This window comes from Vulpes lagopus, chromosome 19 (assembly GCF_018345385.1).
Source record: "Vulpes lagopus strain Blue_001 chromosome 19, ASM1834538v1, whole genome shotgun sequence".
Taxonomy (NCBI): Eukaryota; Metazoa; Chordata; class Mammalia; order Carnivora; family Canidae; genus Vulpes; species Vulpes lagopus.
Genome location: NC_054842.1, coordinates 9,359,757 through 9,382,660, shown reverse-complemented (window position 1 = coordinate 9,382,660; position 22,904 = coordinate 9,359,757). Strand labels below are relative to the sequence as shown.

The following is a 22,904-nucleotide window of genomic DNA, read 5'->3' as shown; positions in this document are numbered from 1 at the left end:
AGCAGGCTCCATGCACCGGCAGCCCGACGTGGGACTCGATCCGGGGTCTCCAGGATCGGGCCCTGGGCCAAAGGCAGGCGCCAAACCGCTGCACCACCCAGGGATCACAGTAATTTTGCTCTTGAGAACTAATCTACATGATGAAAATCCTTGGCGAAGAACCGAGTTCACAGAAGTCCAAAGATGAAGGTACCAACTGTAGTGGCAGTAAACCACCGTGAGGAGCCCTTGCCCCAAGAAGCACTTGCCGAAGACTGTCTGTGGTGTCCTCCACTGTGCAGCCTCCCAGTCCTCTGCACAAGTCTTTGCAGCATTTTTATACACACCCATTTTTTAAAATCTCAGAGCCTTCCTTTTGCAAACTTGATTTCTGGGGCTCATATTTAAAAAGATAAAAACTAGGGGGCACCTGGATGGTCAGTCAGCTAAGCATCTGTGTTCAGCTCAGATCATGATCTCAGGGTCCTGAGGGTCAAGCCCAGGTCAGGTTCCCTGCTCAGTGGGGAGTCTGCTTCTCCTTCCCTCTCTGCCCCTCCCCCTGCTTTTCTCTCTGTGTCTCAAATATATAAAATCTAAAAAAATAAATAAATAAAAGTAAAAAAGATAATATCTTGGGGCTCCTAAATTGAGCCTCTAATTCTTGGTTTCAGCTTGTGATCTCAGGGTTGCAGATCGAGCCTGGAGTTAGGCTCTGTGCTCAGGTACTGTCTGCTAGAGGGTTTTCTCTCTCTGCCCCTCCCCTACTTGTGTGTGCTTGTGTGCGTGTGGCTCTCTCTCTCTCTCTCTCTCTAATAAATAAATCTTTAAAAAATAAAAATATAAACATCTGGTGTAGGTTTCTTTCCAAATATACAATTGTGCTAGGGACTGTGGTTTTGGGGGGACTACACAGGGCACTGGATGGCTAGGGGAGTCCCTGTTCTTATTTATAACTGAGAGAATATAGGACACATAGCTGGCTCCAGGTTTCAAGTTCATCTTGGGCACCATCCACCTCCTTCCCCAACCAAGCTTCCTCCTTCACCTGTTGGTCTGTTATCCAGTTGTGCTACAGCCCTCTCCAGGAAACTTACCTGCAATGGCCTGAGCAATGTTCCAAAATAACCGTTCCCTGTTCCTTCCTTTGTCCCAAAGCTCTCATATCCTTAATTAAATGGATTTCTGTCCACCGAAAGGATTCTGTCTTACACCATTTCTCTCTCACTTGGCACTTTTTGTCTTGTATTCATGCACTGAATACAAGTTCATGCATTGGATTCCTAGCTTCATTACATGCTGTGACTCTGAACAAGTCACTTAACCTCTCCCAGGAAATAAGAGCTATTGTCTATTTCAGCTGCTGCTGTGCCCCTGAGATGAGCCCCTGTGCCAGGAATCCTAGGATCACACCGTATGCAAATGAACAGAGAAGGCTCACCTGATATTCATATTTTATGGACCAAGGTGACATTTTAATGCTTTATATAAAAAAAGTGAAGTTACACATCAAATACAAAACTCAACAGGTTTAAAAATTAAATCACATACATATACACTTGAGAAGTCACATTAACTAAAAAAGACACAATTGTCCCTGAAATGGAGACTGGCCTGAGATTCTGGGTTGCTTCAGTCACTGTGACCCTCAATCTTCAGAGCATTTTCACCAAACACTTGTATCCTCATACAGGCCCAACCATGTCAGGCAACTGCCAGCTTGAACCTCTAGGTTCAGGAATAGCCACACCTGCAGGATATTCACAGTTTATTAAGAAGCCAAAGTTCATTGAAGTCCAGTGGAATGAGTTCTCAGCCGAGCCAAATCTCCTTTTATGATGTGGAAACCGGGCGTAATATGGTCCAAAGTTACACAGAAAGTTAGAACACGGTTGCAATGAAAACTCATGCTCAGTCTGGAGTTTCTTACTCTAAACCTGGCCTATATGCAGGTTTTCCTTCTAGTGGGATGGGACCCAACTTGCACCCTAAGGAATATATGGTATAGAGGAAGAACATAATGAAAACAAAGGGCATTTCAGAGGGAAAGGAGAGACTGAACTATGATAAAATAGCCAAAAGCATTCATTCAACATTCAGTAATCTATAAGCCTGATTCTGGGAGAGGGGACTTTTGAGGGGAGGGCAAATCATCTGGTGTGGTCAAGACCCAGGACAAGTGGGTAGTATACTAGTAGTATAGGTTGGGACACCTGGGTGGCTCAGCGGCTGAGCATCTCCTTTCAGCTCAGGTTGTGATCCAGAGGTCCTGGGATTGAGTCTCACATTGGGCTCCCCACAGGGAGCCTGCTTCTCCCCCTGCTTATGTCTCTGCCTCTCTCTCTCTCTCTCTGTCTCTCATGAATAAGTGAATAAAATCTTTAAAACAACAACAAAAATAAACCCCCAAAACAAGTAGTATAGTTTAAGGCCTGACAGAGAAGGACTTGGAATATTCTCTTAGGGGAACTGGCATATATTCTGCAGGCAGTGGAGAGTCAAAGATTATCAATAATGGGATGAGTTTTATGGAGAGATTTAAGGGTAACAGGTTGACTTCCAACTCATTCAGTTAAAGTGGCCACAGGACATCCAACCTGGTGGGGATGACTAGAAGGTGGCTAGATGCACAGAGGTAATGAGGCAAGGTCTGAGGAATGAACAAAATAATGGAAAGAAAGAGACCAGTTATTCAATAAACATGCATCACAGTGCTTCTCTATGTCTTAAGGCATGGTGAGACACAACAATGAATGAGACGAGCGGCCTCTGCCTCTTGGAGCTTATGACTGAACCAGAGAAAGAGATCAACAGCTAATACTCGGTCATTTAATAAGTTCAGTGGTGCTAACTGCTAAGTCACGGGGTCTGTGGGCATGTAGAAAGGGCTGACCTAGCATGAGGGGTTACAAAAGCTTTCCTGCACAAAGGATGCTTCAGCCAAACTCTGCAGGTACCTCTTCAAGGTACTATAATGGCACAGGAGAAGCTGGGGAATGAGGCGAAGGTGAACAATGAGGCATCAAGGGCATAAAGTGCAAACAAAGACATCCAGATGAGACTCAGGAATGGCTTATAGAGTCAAAACGGAGACGAGTTTGGCCACAGACAACAATATGGGGGAAATCAGGTGAAACACAGGTAAGACTACATGAAGACTGAGCCAAGAAAACGAGGACACCAGCACCAAAGTGGAAGATGATGGGGTGTAATCAAGAAGAGAAGCACACGATAAAAATGGTCCACGCATAGAGCTGGACTCCCATGTTTTGATAACAGTTCAGGAAAAATCATTTTCAAAAAACAGTTCTCTTTTCAAAGAAGCCAAATTATTTACAAGTGTCAAATAAGCCTGGTCCAGTCTTGGAGAAATACCGTATGTAGAGAAAACAAATTGGAGAAATACAGCCAGTGACAGTAATAACGCAAAATGATAACCATTCGTTCTATGCTACAAATACTCCCCGCTATTTACAAAGTTGGCTACAAAACAGTCCTCAGTTTTTCATCTTCCCGCTGTCAAAAGTACACGGATTTAGTTAAAGTTGATTCCATGACAAGTGATACTTTAATTGGTTCCTCGTGCAGATGAAACTCAGTGTGCACCACTCTGTTATTCACCTGAAAGATTAAAGCACAAACTGTCCAAGAGCCCTGAGCAAAAAGCCTTTTAGTAAACTCCACATAGTGAACTTCTGTGCATTCCCGAAAGTGATGCAGATGGCATTCAGATGAGCACGTCCCACCAAGTGCTTGGAAGGTAGCACTCTGGATGCGAAGAGCACTAGTTTTGGGTCCACAGACCTGGGTTTGGTCTCAACCTGCCCATGGGTAATAGTAGGCAAGGCATTAACCCTTTCTGAGTCTTGGTGACTCACGGTAAAATGAAAGGGTTGGATTACGCTATGTCCAAACCATCCCACAACTCTACAATAAGCACATCTACCATCTGCTACCTAAGCTGTATGTAGCTTCATCATGCACATTTTTGGATTTTGTTGTTGTTGTTGTTTTGGCCAGTGTCTACTCAGAAAGTGCTTTAAAACTGAATGGCTGGGTGCCTGGGTGGCTCAGTAGGTTAAGTGTATTCTTGGTTTTGGCTCAGGTCATGATCTAAGGGTCCTGGGATCGAGTCTCACCTCAGTGAGGAGTCTAACCTCCCTCTGCCCCTACCCTGCACTATTTATCTTTAAAAAAAGTAAAAAAAAAAAAAAATGGAAAAACAAAAATAAATATGTAAAACTCATGTATGTAAATAAAAATGAAGGGTGTTGAGTAAAGGCTTAATGAACAATTTTTTCAGTTAGCATCAGTTAAAATGGATTTCTATTCAGAGCTGGTTAAATCTGTCTTTTTTATGACATATTCCTGAGCTGACCAGAAACTATGTTCTTAGAGAAATTGAGCAATATAAGATATTTGGGAATATGGTTGAAATAAGCATCAAAACTATCCATGGCCCCTCCCTTTAATATTTCCCCCCAAGTTCCTATGAGGTGAAAAGGAGTTTTAAAAGCTATTAAGCATCATATGTAAAGTATTAACAATAAATCTATTCTAAAGAAACAAAAATAGTTACTATACCTTGGGGAGGTGTGAAGTAATTAATACATAATTTTGATTAGGGCATGAACTGTAGAAGCACTCCGCCCAGGCTGGAATGCCAGCTGGGCCACTGACTAGCCCCCATGTGTCACGGTGGATGCGAATCCCAGTAGCTACTTGAGAGGTGTTGGAAGGCTTTAATGGATTACTCTCTGTGAAGCGCAGAAAATAGTAACTGCTCTGGAGTGAGCCATGCAATAGACTTTAGTATCACTCTTACTGTACTCTTCTGCAATCTTTTCTTTTTCTTCCTTTCTTTTTTTAAGATTTTATTTATTTATTCCTGGGAGACACAGAGAGAGAAGCAGAAACGTAGGCAGAGGGAAAAGCAGGCTCCCTGCAAGGAGCTTGATGCAGGACTCAATCCCAGGATCCCAGGATCCCAGGATCACAACCTGAGCCGAAGGCAGACACTCAACTACTGAGCCACCCAGGTACCCCTTCTGCAATTTTTTCTAATTAGCTTTCTTTTGGTATAAAACTCTCATATTGAGAAAAAAATTACCCTTTAATCTTGATATGATAAACTACAATAACCGGGCCACTCTCCAAACTATGGTTCATGTATAAATCTACTGTAACTATGGGCATGCATTCATTCAATGATTGTTTACTATGGGCTACCAACTGGGAAGACAAATGTGAGCTAGAGTCCATCCTTAAAGTTCCAAGGTTCTCCTCTCTCGGGAAGCCAAGTCAGGCAAGAACTTTGATGCTCACCTCATATCCAACGCACTCAGATTACCAATGACCAGAAAATGTCACGATCAATTTCCCTCATCAGCTGGCTCAACCATGTTGTCTGAATGCCACAGTCATCAAAACTTATGATCAGCCCATCATTCCAGGCAACTTTTCAGTATCTCTCATGTTTCCATCGCTAAAGTCAACCTTTGCCTGAAAATGCTCTCATCAAGTGCATTACCATCAGCATGAAAGGAGCACCTGTTCCCTTGGAATTTACTTACTCTGGTGAAAAAGTCAGCGATGTGCCACTTATTTCCGTACTGTTTAAAGACTTCGGACATTGCTTCAATCATCACGGAGCCAGTGCGAGGGTGCCGTAGAGCAACGTGATCTACAATACAAACACAAGACGTTTTTTCCATTTTACTCCTCTCTTTGCACCAAACATTGTCTTTTACTCACATTTAAGCCTGGAAAATGGCTTTGAGCTGAGAATAAAAAAGCATTCTTGCATTAATAAGAGTGTCTGGGGCCGTAAGAGACATAGACACAAAAAAGAGGAAGTACCTGAGTGTCTCAGGGGACTCCTGTGACCAGCAGCATGGTCAAACTAACCCCTCAAGAGGGCAATTCTCTTATATGAATTTTCCAAATAAAACTTCAAATATACACAAAAGTAGAAAGCAAAGTTTAACAAACTCCCATATAATCATCCCCCAGATTCAACAGTTATCATCATTTTGCCATATTTACTTCATTTATCCCTTCCCTATTTTTTTTTATTTTTTTTTTTATTTTTATTTTTTTTAATTTTCACTTATTTATGATAGTCACAGAGAGAGAGAGAGAGAGAGAGGCAGAGACACAGGCAGAGGGAGAAGCAGGCTCCATGCACCGGGAGCCTGACGTCCGATTCGATCCCGGGTCTCCAGGATCGTGCCCTGGGCCAAAGGCAGGCGCTAAACCGCTGCGCCACCCAGGGATCCCTATTTTTTTTTTTAATTTCTGGCTTTTGCTATAGGATCTTAAGCTAAATTCCCCCAAAATACACCCATAGAGATTCATTTTAGGGTCCTCAAAAGTTTAATTAGTGAAATTATTTTTATTATCAATTAGATTTTTAAAAAACGCCAAACATGTCTGTTTAGTGTAGAAATTTGATGGGAATATCAAAACTGTACACTTTGATAATAAATCCAGGTTGAAACAGAAAAAACATGGGGATATCTCTGCAACTTCAACATAGGCAAAGGTTTCTTAGAACACAAAGAACATAAACTATAAAAGAAAAAGCTGGTAAGTTGGACTTCATCAGAATTTTTTTTTCATCAGAATTTAAAACTTTTTTTTTTAAAGATTTTATTCGTTCATTTGAGAGAGAGAGTGAGCGAGTGAGAGAGAGCACAAACAGGGGGGAGGGGTAGACGAAGAGGGAGAAGTAGGCTCCCCACTGAGTCGGAAGCCTGATATGAGACTCAATCCCAGGACCCCAGGATCATGACCTGAGACGAAGGCAGATGCTTAACTGACTGAGCCACCCAGGCACCCAAAAACTTATGTATTTTGAAAATGTTACTAAGAAATTGAAAAACAAGCCACAGATTGGGAGAAAACATCTGTAATACATTCCAAATTACATGTATCCAGAATACATAAATAAATCTTACAACTCAACAAGGAAACAAACAACCCGATAAAAAATTAGGTAAAAGATATGAACAGACATTTAGCAAAAGAAGATATATGAATGGCCAATATGTACAGGAAAAGATAATCATTAATTCTTCAAGAAATGCAAATTAAACCCACATGGCGATACTATTACACACCCCTCAGACTTTCTGAAAGTTTTAAAACAGGTCAAACCAACTGATAACAAAGATGTGGAACAACTAGAACTCTCATACACTGTTTGCGGGAATGTAAATGATGCAATCATTTTGAAAAAGAATTTTCAATTTGGCAGTTTCTTTAAAAGTCAAACATACACCTACTATATGAATCAAACATTCTGCTTCTTAGTATGTACTCAAGGAAAACAAAAACATATGCCCAAAGACTTACACATGTGTGTTCACAGGAGTTTTGTTGGTAATAACCAAAAACTAGAAACAACTCAAATGTTCAAAAACAAGTGAATGGCTCAACACATTGTGTTCACTTTGTATTATATTTACACAACTGAATACTCCTCAGAAATAAAAGGAAATGAACTACTGATACACAAAACATGGACGAATCACAAAACTATTATGTTGAGTGGAAAAAGACAGGCAGGCAGGCAAGAAAATATATATATAAGTAATACATACTAAAAAAGTATATCAGATATCTGAGGGGATTAACAAAACTAAAAGTATATACATACTATATAATTCTAGTTATAGAGAATCCCAGAAAATATAATCTAACCTGTGGCAACAGAAAGTGCAACTGTGGTTGCATAGGGATGGGGATGGAGGCAAGGGTAGATTACAACATGGGGAAACTTTTTGGGGTGATAGAAGCATTTGTTTCTATCATGGTGATAGTGTCATGAATGTATACTTATATGTGTTCAAATGGCATACATGGAACATGTACAGCTCGTACTTCAGTTTTATCTCTATGAAGTTGTAAACAAATTCACAGAACATATCTGTTCAGTGTGGGAACTATACAGGAATTTCAGTATTGTCCCTCTTAGAGTAAATCACAGTCAGAAACCCCTCATCACAAAGCTTGGTGAACCATTCTGTCCAGTGTTCTTCAAATTGCAGGTTGTGGCCCAATAATCAGCCAATAAATCAATTTAGTGGATTAAAGCTGCACTATTTTTTTTTTAAGATTTTATTTATTCATGAGAGACACAGAGAGAAAGGCAGAGACATAGGCAGAGGGAAAAGCAGACTCCCTCTAGGGAGCCCAATGCGGAACTCGATCCTAGGACCCCAAGATTATGACCTGAGCTGAAGGCAGACGCTCACCTGCTGAGCCACCCAGGAGTCCCTTAAGCTGCATTTTTTTATAATGGGATAAAACGGGCTATACCAGAAAATATTAAAGTGGCTCAATGGTAGCAAGGGCAGCTATGATTTATAAAACTAGTGTGTTACACATATATTTATATTTTTACATAAATATATATGACAAACTACAATGAATTATGTATTTTATCAATTCTAAGATCAAAGGTTTTTTTTTTCCACTTTAACATCTCTGAAATCTGGATGTGCTCTATAATATCTTCTGTGTCATAGATCAACTGGTAGCTTCTTGAGGATACAAAATAATGGTATGTCTTACAATCAAGGCATTAGATTTGATGAAACACAATCTTCTTGTGGGTTATGGCAAATAACACTTGAGAACCTCTAACCTAATATAGTCTCAAGCTCTTTGAAGAATCATGTGCCAGTCAGTAAAACGAAAATCAGAGTAGCTGCCAGGTATCTTATCAAATGAAAGATTATAAAGTTCTCATTGCTTTGAAAATAATCAGCGATCCTAAGTCCATGGCCATGGGTTCAGTCCTCAAGACAGATTCTAGGCCACAAAAAACGGAGTCTGATAAGTGACATTGGAGAACTTTAGACTTTGGCTGAAAGCTAGTCAATTTCCACCGATTTACCAAACAAGGTCAAAGGAAAAATTATTTAGGACCAGGAGGGGCACCTGGGTGGCTCAATTGGTTAAGCATCTGCCTTTGGCTCAGGTCATGATCCCAGGGTCCTGGGATGGAGTCCTGCATCAGGCTTCCTGCTCTGGGTTGTGGGGGAGTCTGCTTCTCCCTCTCCCTTTGCCCCTTCCCCTTGCTTGTGTTCTCTCTCTCTCTCAAATAAACATAATCTTTTAAAAAAATTAAAAAATAGAAATGCTTATATTTTTAAAAAGAAAATTATGAGCCAAGTACCTAAATGAAATAGTTGGGAAAAGAAGAGTAGAATAAATACCACCAAAAGGAAGAAAAATGGAAACAAGAGTCAAAATTAATGAAATCAAAAACAGATATCAGAGGAGATTAACAAAACTAAAAATAGGTTCTTGATTAAATAAATACACGACTGGCAAGACTGATAAAAGAGGGGGAAGCCACAAATATTATATAAAAGGAGCACTACCATAGATTGGACATTTCATGCAATGAAACCTGGCCAAGAAATCTGAAAATAATTTTTTATTTTTCTCCCATGAAGAAACTGGCTCTCCCAGCACTATTTATTGAACAGCCATTCGTTCTACACTGATTAGCAATGACTGCTTTGCTTTGTCACCTGTCTAGTTTCCCTACATATTTGGTTTTGCCTCTAGGTTCTCTCTTCCAGCCTGTGGCCTATTTGTCCATACACAGAGTTCTTGTTACTGCTATATACTAAGTATTCTTATCTTACAACACAAATTCTCTCAAATATCTGGAGTCACTCTCTCATGTCCCCCAAGTATCTACACGACAATCAGATTTTCAGTGGGGACATCTCTATACATCTCTTTTGAAATTTTTTTAAAGATTTATTTATTTATTTATTCATGAGAGACACACAGAGAGGCAGAGACATAGGAAGATGGAGAAACAGGCTCCTCACAGGGAGCCCAGTGTGTGACTCAATCCCCTGACCTGGGATCATGCCCTGAGCCTATGCTCAACCGCTCAGCCACCCAGGCATCCCATATACATCTCTTTTTTTCATTTTTATTTTTATTTTTTTTAAAGATTTTATTTATTCATAGAGACACACACACACAGAGAGGGAGAGAGGCAGAGACACAGGAAGAGGGAGAAGCAGGCTTCATGCAGGGAGCCTGACGTGGGACTCGATCCCGGTTCTCCAGGATCACACACCGGGCTGCAGGTGGTGCCAAACCGCTGTGCCACCGGGGCTGCCCCATCTCTTTTTTTAAAACTGCAATCTCCACTCCTGCCCTGGGACACTCCCTGTATCCCTTGTCCCTGCATTATCTTTCTCCATAGCACTGGTCACCATGCAACATATTTTATTTTTAGTAAACATTTCACTGAAAGGTAACCATCACACAGAAAAGTGTGCATGAGGTATATAATAGGTCAATAAATTTTCATAAAATGAACACACCCTTTAACCAGTGCTCTCCTCAAGAAACAAGTTGGTGCCAGCATCTAGAAGTCCTCTTCTTGCACGCGCTGGTCATGACCACCCCAAACACTGCATCCCTGAGGGCAAGCAGTATCCTGATTTCCAATACTGCAGATTAGTTTTGCCTATTTTAGAACTTTAAATAAATGGGATCATAAAGTAGCACAATATATGGTTTATGTGTTTATTGTCTGTCTCCACTAACACATAAATTCCATGTAGGCAGAGATTCTTAGTTCTTCTGTTCAATACTGAATCTCAAAATAATAATAATACTGAATCTCTAGACCTTAAACATACATAGTCCAGCACACAGTGATAAAATCCATTCATTCAATAAAACTGGAACATTAAGTTCCTCACCTTGACCCTTAAATGCTCCATAATAATTCTGTGGTTAGCTTATATAAGGAACTCATTTCTTTTTATTGTTGAGTAGTATTCCATGGATGGCACACCACAATTTGTTTATTCATTCACCTGTTGATGGTCATTTGGGTTGTTTCTAGTCTTTGACTACTTCAAATAAAGATGCTAAGAACATCTGTGTACCAGTCTCTGGGAGAGCGTATGCTTTTACCACTCTTGGGTAAATAACCAAGGAGTGAAATCTTACATCTCACTTGAATCGGGATAGTATTCTTCACATCTTACCACTAAGTATGTTTAATTTTAAGTTGTTGCCCTATTCTCCTTTGCTTACATTTCTTCACTAACATTTTATCTTGAATTCCATATGTATTTTTGCAAACTGCTATCCTCTTTGAAAGAGGTCAAGATAAAAACAGCTAAAGGGGAGCACCTGGCTGGCTGGCTTAGTTGGTGGAACATGCAACTCCTGATGCCTGGGCTGTGAGTTCAAGCCCCATGTTGGGTGTAGAGATTACTTAAAAAAAAAAAAAAAACTAAAGAAATGTCTTTGACCTCTCAATTCTACCTCTCCTACAAATGAATAAAGTCTACCACAAGATTCTTTTGGGCTTTTACTATTAATAACACTATTAGTAATGATGATAAATCTTATTAGCATAATGTATTAGTAATAATAGAACCTAATTACTTTTTTTATTATGCCAGTTATTATGATAAGCACATCTGTGGTTATATAATTCAATTCATAGAACATCCCGATATAAGTAAATTCCATCATTCCTGTTTTACATGAAAAAATTGACATATCTAGAAATTTAAAAATGCTGAAGGTCTCAAATACAGCAAGTGGCAGAACTAGCTTTTGGGACAAGATCTTTTTCATATGAAAGCCAATGATCTTATTTACCACGTGATACTTTGCTCAGAGGTTTGTGTCTTCCTGTAAGAAACAAACAATAAGATGTCAACCTGCCATCTCTAAAAGTGAGAACATCTGTAAAGAGAGATGGTGAGTTAAAAAATCTCCTCATATATGTCAATTTCTAAAGCACTGATAATCTAAAAAAAAAAAAAAAAAAAGGAAAGTTACGAATGACCCAAAACTTCTGGAAGGTGTGCGTCACTGTCATATACCCTCACACCTCACAACTCACCTGCCTGGGTGGGATAGATGATGAAATAATCACTGAATGTGGGCAGCCTCCTCTTCTCAGATACATCATCAGACTCCATGGGTTCATCATCAGTCTCTACACCGCTGTCTCTTCTCTCTGTGTTTTGAAGAACAAAAATACATACTACAGGAATATACCACAGACACTAAGAACCCTTACTCAAAGTTCCAACAAAACTTGGATCTCCACAAGAGAGAAATATCTGAAGAAGCTACAAAAGTTGGATGTCAGCTCCACAGGCCACCTGCCATCCCACAGACATTGAGAATTGCACACATCTTTCTCAGTTGTGAGCCTCCCTGGCCCACCTCATGACACAAGGCCCACCTCAGCCTTAGCTAACCATTCTATCCCAGCTAAATTCCTCTTCTAGCCCTTCTCACAGTCCAAAATCTCCAGGATACCATGCAACTAAAGCCACATCAGCTGAGGGGCCTCTAATTTTAAAAAACAAACAAGTAAATATTTTTAACTTCTTTTCTCAATTATCCATATGAAAATTTCCTAGAAACATGACTATTATTTTTTTAAGATTTTATTTATTTATTATTTATTTATTCATGAGAAACACAGAGAGATGCAGAAACCTAGGCAGAGGGAGAAGCAGGCTCCTCTCAGGGAGCCCGATGCGGGACTCAATTCCAGGACCCCCGGACCTCCTGAGCCAAAGGCAGACGCTCAACCTCCTGAGCCACTCAGGCATCCCCGAAACGTGGCTATTAGAAAGAAGTCTCCACTTACCTCCTCTACAGGCCTGGATGATAAAGATCTTCGGTTTCTCCTGAAGTGCTGGACAATTTTTATTATTAAACATTTCAAAAATGTCCTGCAGGCTGACTTTTTCACCGTCTTCCATTTTAATAAAGCCATTCTCCCCATGGGACATAAGGGTAATGAGGCAACAGCCAACATCACCTTTAATTTCATTGAGTCCATCACGAAATAATGTTATTTTCCTGAGTAACTCCTGAAAATAGGATAACATATTCAAAAGAACTGAAGGTAAAAAAAAAAAAAAAAAAAAAAAAAAAAACCAAAATGCTAGAGACGGCCCCTTTCCTAGGCAGTCCGAGGACATGACAAATATGAAAAGAATGTCTCGAACAGGGTTAGTATGAGGTAAATATCAGTTCTTTAACCTGTCACTTCCCTGTTGGTTGCTCTCAGAATGCTTCCTGTGCCACTGGGTCTTCTTTGACAGAATTAGGTCATTTTTTATTCTCTACCACAAAATACAATAGAATGGTAATCCCCCAAAGGGCTAATGTATATAAATTTTATATTGTTAACTTATTTTAACATATAGAAATTATTATTCTCTACAACTAATGTCATCAATAAGCTAGAAATGGAAGGGAATGGAAGAGTCTACCAATAATATTTCCATGCCAGCATCTATGAGGAGATGTCACCAGGATCAAGCCCCCTAGAGAAGCAAGGCAGGAATGGCTACTATTGCTGCTCCCATGCCCCTCAGTCAAGATCCTAGTCACTTCAATAAAATTAAAAGTTAAATAAAGTCTACCTCACGCCAGTCAGAATGGCTAAAATGAACAACTTAGGAAACAGATGTTGGCAAGGATGTGGAGAAAGAGGAACCCTCTTATGCTGTAGGTGGGAATGCAAACTAGTGCAGCCACTGTGGCAAACAGTAGAGAGGTTCCTCAAAAAGTTAAAAATAGAACTACACTATGACCCAGCAATTGCATTACTTGGTATTTATCCAAAGGATACAAAATAGTGATTCAAAGGGGCACATGCACCCCAATAACCATAGAAGCAATGTCCACAATAGCCAAACTATGGAAAGAGCCTAGATGTCTATCAACAGATGAATAAAGAAGATGTGGTGTGTACACACACACACACACACACACAGGAACATTACTCAGTCATCAAAAAGAATAAATGGAATCTTGCCATTTGCAACCACGTAAATGGAGCTAGAGAGTATTATGCTAAGTGAAATAAGTCAGTCAGAGAAAGACAAATACCATATGATTTCACTCCTACGTGGAATTTAAGAAACAAAAGAGGGAAGCCCAGGTGGCTCAGTGGTTTAGTGCCATGTTCCGCCCAGGGTGTGATCCTGCAGACTTGGGATCGAGTCCCACGTGGGGCTCCCTGCATGGAGCCTGCTTCTCCTCCTGCCTATGTCTCTGCCTCTCTCTCTGTCTCTCATGAATAAATAAATAAAATCTTTACAAAAAAAATAGAAAACAAAACAGATAAGCATAGGGGAAGGGAAGGAAAAATAAGATAGGGGCATCTCGGTGGCTCAGTAGTTGAGCATCTGCCTTCGGCCCACGGGAGCCTGGGATTGAGTTCCGCATCCGGCTCCTCGCAGGGAGCTTGGTTCTCCCTCTACCTGAGTCTCTGCCTCTCTCTGTCTCTCATGAATAAATAAATAAAATCTTTAAAAAGTGAAATAAAATAAGATAAAAATAGAGAAGGAAGCAAACTAAGACATTCAACTGTAGGAAACAAACAGGATTGCTAGAAGGGAGACGGTGGGGGGATGGGATAACTGGGTGATGGGCATGTGATATATATAATGAGCAGTGGGTGTTATATGCAACTGATGAATCACTAAATTGTGCCTCTTAAACTAATAATACAGTATATGTTAATTAAATTGAATTTAAATAAACATTTTTTAATAAATGAAGTCTAAATACAGGAAACAAGGAGCCAAAACTCATTACTTACAGATACCATGATTATCTAGAAATATAAAATAATCAACCAACTAACTATTGGAACTAGCAACCAGTGAGCTGACTGGACACAAGGTTAACTCACAAAGATAAAACACCCCTCCCAGTTACCTGGCAACAATCATTTAAACCACATAATGGAAAAAGAGGGTTCCATTCATGGTCACACCCAAACTAGGACAATACCTAGGAATAAACTGAAGAAATACATAATACCTAAATGAAGAAAAGGATAAAGAAAGCTTCAGGGAAGAGGCAACATACACCATGACATGCCCAATGGTTCTGTTAATACTATTAATTTGCCAATTCATACCAAATGAATCTCAATTCAGTGTCATGGCAATCAAACTCCCAAAGGATTTCGGTGGACCTTAACCAGATTATTCCCAAGCTCACAGAGAACAGATGACATTGAAGAAGAGTCAAGAACATTCAGAAGTAAAAAAAAAAATGGAGAGGAATAGGTTCTATCAGACATCAAAATATCCTAGAAAAATCATGGTGAATGAAAACAGTGACATACTGGCAGAAATATAAACAAATATAGGAACAAAATATTTTAGATTCCTGAAACCAATCAGATTACATATAGGAATTTGTTTCATGATAAAAGCGGAGATTCAAATATGTGGGGGAAAGATAAATATGTCTTCAACATTCAATAAATGTTGAGACAACTGACTATCCATCTGGACATAAGATGGGACCTCCTATCTCACACTGTTCCAAAAACAAGATTCCATAGAAAAGAAGCCTTAAACTTTTTTTTGTTTTAGGATTTTATTTATTTATTCCTGAGAGACACAGAGAGAGAAGCAGAGACATAGGCAGAGGGAGAAGCAGACTCGCTACTGAGCAGGGAGCCTGATGCAGGATTTGATCTCAGTACCCTGGGATCACGCCCTGAGCCCAAGGCAGACGCTCAATCACTGAGCCACTCAGGTGTCCCGGAAACCTTAAAACTTTTAAATACAAATAATACAGAAAAATTATTTAAATTTTTTAAGTTGGGAAGGCATAGGATATAATCAAGACACAAAAGTCAAGAACCTGCCAAGAGAGATTAACAAGTTTACTCAAAAAAACTTTTTAAAGACTTCCATACAACTTAAGAGAACAAAAAGAATCAAAAGACAAATAATAGAGTAAGAGAAAAGTATTTGCACTACATTTTGTAAATGAATAATGTCCAGGAAAATAACTGTAAGAATAGGAAAAAGACCACCGCCAAAAAAGGCAAAGTAGACAGGACAGATAATTTGCAGAAGGAAAAAAAAACGGCCAAAGGATGTTTAACTAAACTAATAATCTAGAAAATGAAACCCAAAACAATGAAATACTTTTGCCAGTAACAGTGCTAAACATTTATAAACATTGCTGGGATGCAAGAAAAGCACTACTGAAGATCCTTAAAAGAATAAATAAAAGGAACTTTGGCAGTATCTACCATTCAAATGGAAGGCACCAGATAAAAAGCCAGCCAATACGTAAGTGATTCTAGTACAATCCTTAGGGAAAGTGAGAGTCTGTTTTTACCTTTGAAACAAAAATAAAATCTAAGCTTACTGGGCTTTTGCTATAAGCCAGCTCGTATTCTGGGAATTTTGACACACAGAAGCTCATTCAATATCACGATAGCCCCCCAAGATAAGTCACTCACATCAACCCCATTCCAGGAAGAGGAAGGAAAGTAGTCAATCCTTTTTAGGCAGGGTTGCTAAAACTATTGCACTATGGACACTTGGGGCCAGAAAATCCTTTGCTGTAGGGGCTGTTCTGGGCATTGCAAGCACCCACTAGATGCCAGTAGTACACTCCAGTTGTGACAACCCGAAGTGTCTCCACACATGGCCAAATGAGGAGGGACAATTCACCAGTTTGAGTATCAGATTTAAGGTAACAACTCAGAAGAGACAGGATTCCAGCTCAGACGGTCTATGTGTCACACACAGCCCCTACTGCACTCTTCCTTAACATTTATTTATACTAGGAAGGGTCTTCTTATGTTATAATCCTTAAATTAAGGCAGGTGTAGGTCCTGACTCAGCTAGAGTCAGAGTGGTCAAATGGAGTTCCCACCACCACTCAGCATCATCTAGTTAATCCACAATGCAATTCTGCCCATGGCTTTTAGCTCCCTCTTTACACCTCTTTCAGGTTTTAAATGAATCCCACAAGAACTGGAATCCCTCTGGCCTGCCTCCTGGTGATCTCTCAAAGGGGTTTCTTTGGTCTTTCCTGCTCCCAAATGCTCTGGAGCTTGCCTACTCCAGATTCACACACACCTTGTCCTTGGGCCTCCTTGCTCATCTTGCTTAGGATACCTTCTTGGGTCCCCTTCCCTCTTCAACTGCAGAGCCTTAGCCAAGACTGGAGCCCAAGAGGCCCCTGCTTGACTAGAAGGGGAAGTAAGGTATCACACACTTAAGATTACAAAAGCATCAAAAATTTTATCAGGACACACATGGGATTGCTCAGTAGTCCTGGTTCTTGCCAGGTATTAAAATCTAATTTTTATTTTATTTTTTTTTAAAGATTTCTTTATTTACTTTTGAGAGAGTGAGCAAGCACCAGCAGGGGTGGGGACAGAGAAAGAGGGGGAAAAAAATCCTAAAGCAGACTCCCAACTGAGTGCAGAGCCGGGGCTGGATCCCAGGATCCTGAGATCATGACCTGAGCTGAACTCAAGAGCTGGATACTCAACTTACTGAGCCACCCAGGTGCCCCAAAACCCAATCTTTTTTTAAAAAGGTATTTATTTATTTTTTTTATTTTTTTTAAGATTTTATTTATTTACTCCTGAGACAGAGAGAGACAGACAGAGAGAGAGAGAGAGAGAGAGGCAGAGACATAGGCAGAGGGAGAAGCAGGCTCCATGCAGGGAGCCTGACATAGGACTCGATCCCCGGTCTTCAGGATCACACCCTAGGCTGAAGGTGGCGCTAAATCGCTGAGCCACCAGGGCTGTCCTTTAAAAGGTTTTTAAAAAATTTTTCTTTAAAGAGGCCAACTCCCCACTGAGCTCAGAGCCAGACATGGGGCTTGATCCTGAGATCATGACCTGAGCTGAAACCAAGCGTCAGACACTCAATTGACTAAGCCAACCAGGTGCCCCCCCCTCAAAATCCAATTTTTATTTTTATTTCTTTTTTTTAAGATTTTATTTATTTATTCATGAGAGAGAGAGAAAGAGGCAGAGACACAGGCAGCAGGAGAAGCAGGCTCCATGCAGGGAGCGCGATGTGGGACTCGATCCCGGGTCTCCAGGATCAGGCCCTGGGCTGAAGGCGGCACTAAACCACTGAGCCACCCAGGCATCCCAAAATCCAATTTTTAAAAAAGAAAGGAAAATTATAAGATCCAAGCCACAGTTTTTCATTTTTGTTTTTAATTTTACCATCTTGTTCGGATCGATGCACGCTGTATGCTCAAACTGGCACTGGCCAAGCCATTCCTTCATTAGCTCGATGTCCCGGTGAGCCCCTGGTCTGCTCTTCTCCACACACATGAGAAAAGCCTTCCGACTGCCACTCAGGTCATAACGGTCCTATTTTTCAGGAAAGCCAACGTTTAAACCAAACCAAATTCACAAATCCAAATATGTCACAGATAGGAAATAATGAGTTTCTTCTAGAATCAATGGTGAGGTTTCCCGGTTTGGATCAGGGGTGCAATACTGCCTGTCTTTCTTATTAGCTATGGAAGGAAGGTTGGGGGAGGCATGACTGGATTTATACTTCTTTCAAATATCTTCCTTACACTGGGACTAATAGGCCAATCTCAGTTTTAAATTCCTGTGTATACATATAACTATCAGTTTAGGGAAACATGGCAGAGAGTGGAATATAGTCAATGACAACATAGGACTGTAGTCATCAAAATCCAAAATATGGGACATTCTACAGACAACCTAGTTTGTTCAACAAGTAAACAATAAGAAAAAAGTTTAAAGAAGTAGGAAGTAGCCTAAGAGTCTTAAGACACAAAGCAATCAACTGTATTGTATGAATCAGAATCCTGATTTAAACAAATCACCTGCGAAAGACAGACCACGTCAAGAAAATCTGAATGCCACTGCATCTTTGTACACACTACGGAAGTTGTTTTTAGGTAGAATAATGGCATTGTGGTTCTGTTTTGAAAAATCTCTTTGTCATGCTCAAAGACAAAGAGTCATACTCATGTATCTGTAGATAAAAGTGAGAGGGTATCTGAATTTGCTTTAAAATTACTGGAGTGGGGGGATCCCTGGGTGGCGCAGCGGTTTGGCGCCTGCCTTTGGCCCAGGGCGCGATCCTGGAGACCCGGGATCGAATCCCACATCGGGCTCCCAGTGCATGGAGTCTGCTTCTCCCTCTGCCTGTGTCTCTGCCTCTCTCTCTGTGTGTGTGTGTGACTATCATAAATAAATAAAAATTTTTAAAAAAATTTAAAAATAAATAAATAAAATAAAATTACTGGAGTGGGGAGCAGACAAAACAGGATTGGCCCTATGTTATTAATTTGCTGACACGGGGTCATAAGTAAGTTGGGCTGGAAACCGGAAGGTTCGTTTTCTATTCTTCATTAGTATTTGCTGAAAATTTCCATCACAAAACAAAAAACCAAACTCTGCAACCAGTGATTTACATGGCCATCCAAGGCCATAGAGCCTGTCATGCTAGAACGTCTAGTGCCTCATTTTCTCAATTTACAAAGAGAGATAACGGCAGTGCCTACCTTGTTTGGTTAATGCAGGCACAGTAGTTTTCAATGGCTCATGTTTATCTTTCACCATCATAACAGAAAGCAGTGAGATCTGACTACTTTAGACAACCGTACAGACAATCCCCTTTAGTTAACTAGAGCTGCACAAAAAATGTTCCAATGTCAGCTAGAAAAAGTGGCTAAATACCATCTTTCCTAACCAGTGTGTACTGCTGATATAAGAGCAAAAATATTTACCAGTTCTCCATCCACACAGTCATAGCTTCTCTTTAGAATCTTTCTTGGAATCCCTGAATGCATTTTTGAGAAAAGAGAATAAAACAGAGAAAGAGTATTATTATTTTTTCTGCCTTAGTTTTCTCCTCTGTAGAGTCAAAGGGGTAGAATCACTATTATAGCTTTTATTTTTTTGTATTTTTTTGTATATTTTTTTTGTTGGAGTTCGATTTGCCAACATATAACTCCCATTTTCTTCTTTTCAATCAAGATCCACTGTCATTCTTGTTAACAGGAAACGCCTCCCAAGGAATCCTGTTGCCTTTTATGCTTTCAGGTCCAGCAGGCTTCAATTTCATTTTAGAACAGGTTCCCTGGATTATGAACACACTCTCCTCAAACTCATGAGGCTAGAAACTTAAAACAGATCTCCCTTGGACCCCAGTTAGGTACAAGGGCAGAAAGAGCCAAGCCAGAGATGAAAAGGACAAGGTCTAATTGATTGACGTTACTGCACATGTCCTTCCTGAAAAGGAGATCAAGGTTTCCATCAAGGGACAGATAAAAAGACTAGGTGTTTTTTAAAAATTTAACGTCATCACTTAGTATTTAATTCAAATATTTAGTGGGTGCCTAAAGTGTACAGCCACAATATTGTGTAGTCTGGATGATTCTGGGGGAAAAAAAACCCACAAACACTTTGCCAAGAGTAAGAGACTCACAGTCTAAGGAGGTAGCAACAAAAGTGTAATACATGAGTAAGTACGCTGGAGGGCCGGCACAGACGCTGTGCAGGTGCAGAAAAACAGGGAGAGCCAAAGGTCCGCAGGCCGCCGGTGTTCTGCCTACAGGCCGCGTCTGGAGGGCCAGGCAGTTGGGATCCATTACAAGTCTAAACAAAGTCAGTAACAGTACCACAGCTCAAAGCTCAATCAGATCCTAAGCCTGCTGATAGGAGAGGTCACCGACCGTTTATTTCAGCGTCTATCTGGATGGCTCGCCCCTAACTGCTGCTTTCTCTCTGTCTGTACCCTCTCACCCGCGTATTATGTGCACGGACGTTTATTAAATCTGGAGGAGGGACGCCCAGCCTCCGTCAACCTGTTACATACTGCGTTTCTCGATCATAAGCCACATCTTAGATTTATGGCAAATGGTCTCAGGGTGTGCAGGAGGGGGCTCCCTGCCCCCCATCAACACATGCCCTGGAGACGTGACGGTGAGCCTCCCACATCACGCTCTCTCGGACGTGCGTGTTGACAAGGCATCGCAGGCCTGCTGAGTCCATCCGATTTCTGAGCCCTCCCCCGCCAAAGGTGCCGGCGGGTCCCTGGGATTCGGCGCTCGGAACGGCCACTGCCGGGACCGCTTCCCCCCGGGCTCGCTCCTCCCGCCGCGCGCCACCGCGAGCCGCGCGGGGAACCCCCGGGAGGCCGAGCCGAGCCGCGCCGCGCGCCCCCGGCCCCGCCCCCCCGCGCCCGCGCCCGCGCCCGCCGCCCGCCCCCCCCGCCCCCCCGGCGCCCGCCCGGGCTCACCCCCGCGGTCCGCGGCGCCCTGCCAGAGCCTGAGCAGGTCGGCGCGGCGGAGCTGCCGCAGCACCTTGACGAGGACGCGCGACGCGGCGGGCTCGCAGTAGTTCTGGGCCACCAGACGGGCCAGCCCCGCCTTCTTGCGGCCCTCCAGCTCCAGCTTCACGGGGCTCACCCGCGGCTCCTCGTCCACGGTCTTGAGGAGCAGGCGGAAGTTGCGCAGGTCCTGCGGGGACAGCAGCTCCAGGGTCTCCTGCACGCGGCTCTGCAGCTCCTCCACGTCCGGGGTGAGCCCTGGAGGCGCCGGGGGGCTGCTGCGCTCCCAGCGCCCGCCGCTCCCCGGGCTCCGCTCCATCGCTACCCAAAGCTGCGGGAGCGCCGGGGCCGCAGGAACGCACCCGAGGTCGGCGCCAGCCGACCGCGCACGCCTCCCGCTTCTTCCCTTTGTTTTGTAAAACGGAGGCGTTTCCGCTGGCTTCAGCCGCAGCCGAGCGTGCTGGCAGCGGCGACCCGAACTCTCCCGCCGGGTTTCTGGCCTGGCCCCGCCCCCGCCCCGGCCCGCCCCCGGCCCGCCCCCGGCCCGCCCCTCGGCTCCTGCTTAACCCCTGCAGCCGAGTTAGGGACCGCCCGGTGGGACCTCGCCCTGCGGGGCTCCTCCGTGTTTCTCTGCCAGGGCTGCGCCATAAGGGTCACTTGGGGAACTTTTACTTTTATTTCTTAAAAGATTGTATTAGTTTGTTCACGAAAGCCACAGAAAGAAAGGCAGAGACACAGGCGGAGAGAAGCAGGCTCCTTGGGGGGAGCCGGATGCGGGCCGCCGTCCCAAGACCCCGGGATCGTGATCTGAGCGGAAGGCAGACGCTCAACCACTGAGCCACCAGGCGGCCCACACCTGGGTCACTTTTTATTTTATTTTATTTTTTAATTTTTATTTATTTATGATAGTCACAGAGAGAGAGGGGCAGAGACACAGGCAGAGGGAGAAGCAGGCTCCATGCACCGGGAGCCCGACGTGGGATTCGATCCCGGGTCTCCAGGATCGCGCCCTGGGCCAAAGGCAGGCGCCAAACCGCTGCGCCACCCAGGGATCCCCTGGGTCACTTTTTAAACTCCTCCTGCCCAGGCCATAACCTAGGCTGATTACATTCACATTTCTGGGTGGCAGACCCCAGACATCAGGTTTTAAAACTGTTTGGGTGAGTCCAACATGCAGCCTCTTTGAGAACCACTGACCTTAGACCTGAGTTTTGTCGGCTCCCTAACCCAGTGGCTCCCACTTGGATGAGCCACTGGGAAGAACTTGGACGCTGAGATAACACCTAGAGGCTACTATTTTTGGAGACGGAATGGTGAAAAAAAAAAAGAGAATTGAAAATTTGAAGTCAGCAAAAAGTTGGAAAGCAAGCTACTCACCCTGGGGGGCATGGGAGGGACATTGCCTTGGGGAGCAGATCTAGCTTGGTGATTGTTGTGCCTGCTGTTCCGTTCCCTAACTTGATGAGACCCTCGGGAATTCACTCATTCTAATTGTGGTTTCACTCAAATTTACTTACCCCGTGGGAGATCTGGTGAAGGAACCTCAGGACCTTGTTTGCATCCTGATTCTCATAAGCCAACTGTAAAAAACACTAAGATTTTGTTTTTTAAAATTATTTGAGAGAGTGACAGATAGAGCCCACCGACACAAGCAGGGGTGAGGGGCAGAGGGAGAGAATTTTCCAGCAGGCTCCTGGCTGAGCAGAGCCCAGGATGGCCCCATCCCACAGCCCCAAGATCAGGACCTGAGCCCAAACCAAGAGTTGGAGGTTTAACCGAGCCATCCCTAAG

At 42.5% G+C, this 22,904-nt stretch overlaps 1 protein-coding gene across 2 annotated transcripts; it reads right to left on the bottom strand.

Moving 5' to 3' along the window:
• Positions 1–1,427: 1,427 nt before the first annotated feature.
• LOC121479094 (caspase-14-like) lies at positions 1,428–21,618 on the bottom strand. Of its 2 annotated transcripts, none has more exons than XM_041734610.1 (7): positions 21,084–21,618; positions 19,570–19,622; positions 18,023–18,172; positions 12,647–12,872; positions 11,885–12,001; positions 5,550–5,659; positions 1,428–3,597 (listed from the first exon to the last, which is right to left on the bottom strand). In XM_041734610.1, the coding sequence occupies exons 1-7, from the start codon at positions 21,430–21,432 to the stop codon at positions 3,496–3,498; spliced, it is 1,107 nt and encodes a 368-aa protein (XP_041590544.1). In that variant the 5' UTR covers positions 21,433–21,618; the 3' UTR covers positions 1,428–3,495. The 2 variants fall into 2 exon arrangements, with proteins under 2 accessions (XP_041590544.1, XP_041590545.1); XM_041734611.1 differs by lacking the exon at positions 21,084–21,618 and adding an exon at positions 20,271–20,618.
• Positions 21,619–22,904: the final 1,286 nt, after the last annotated feature.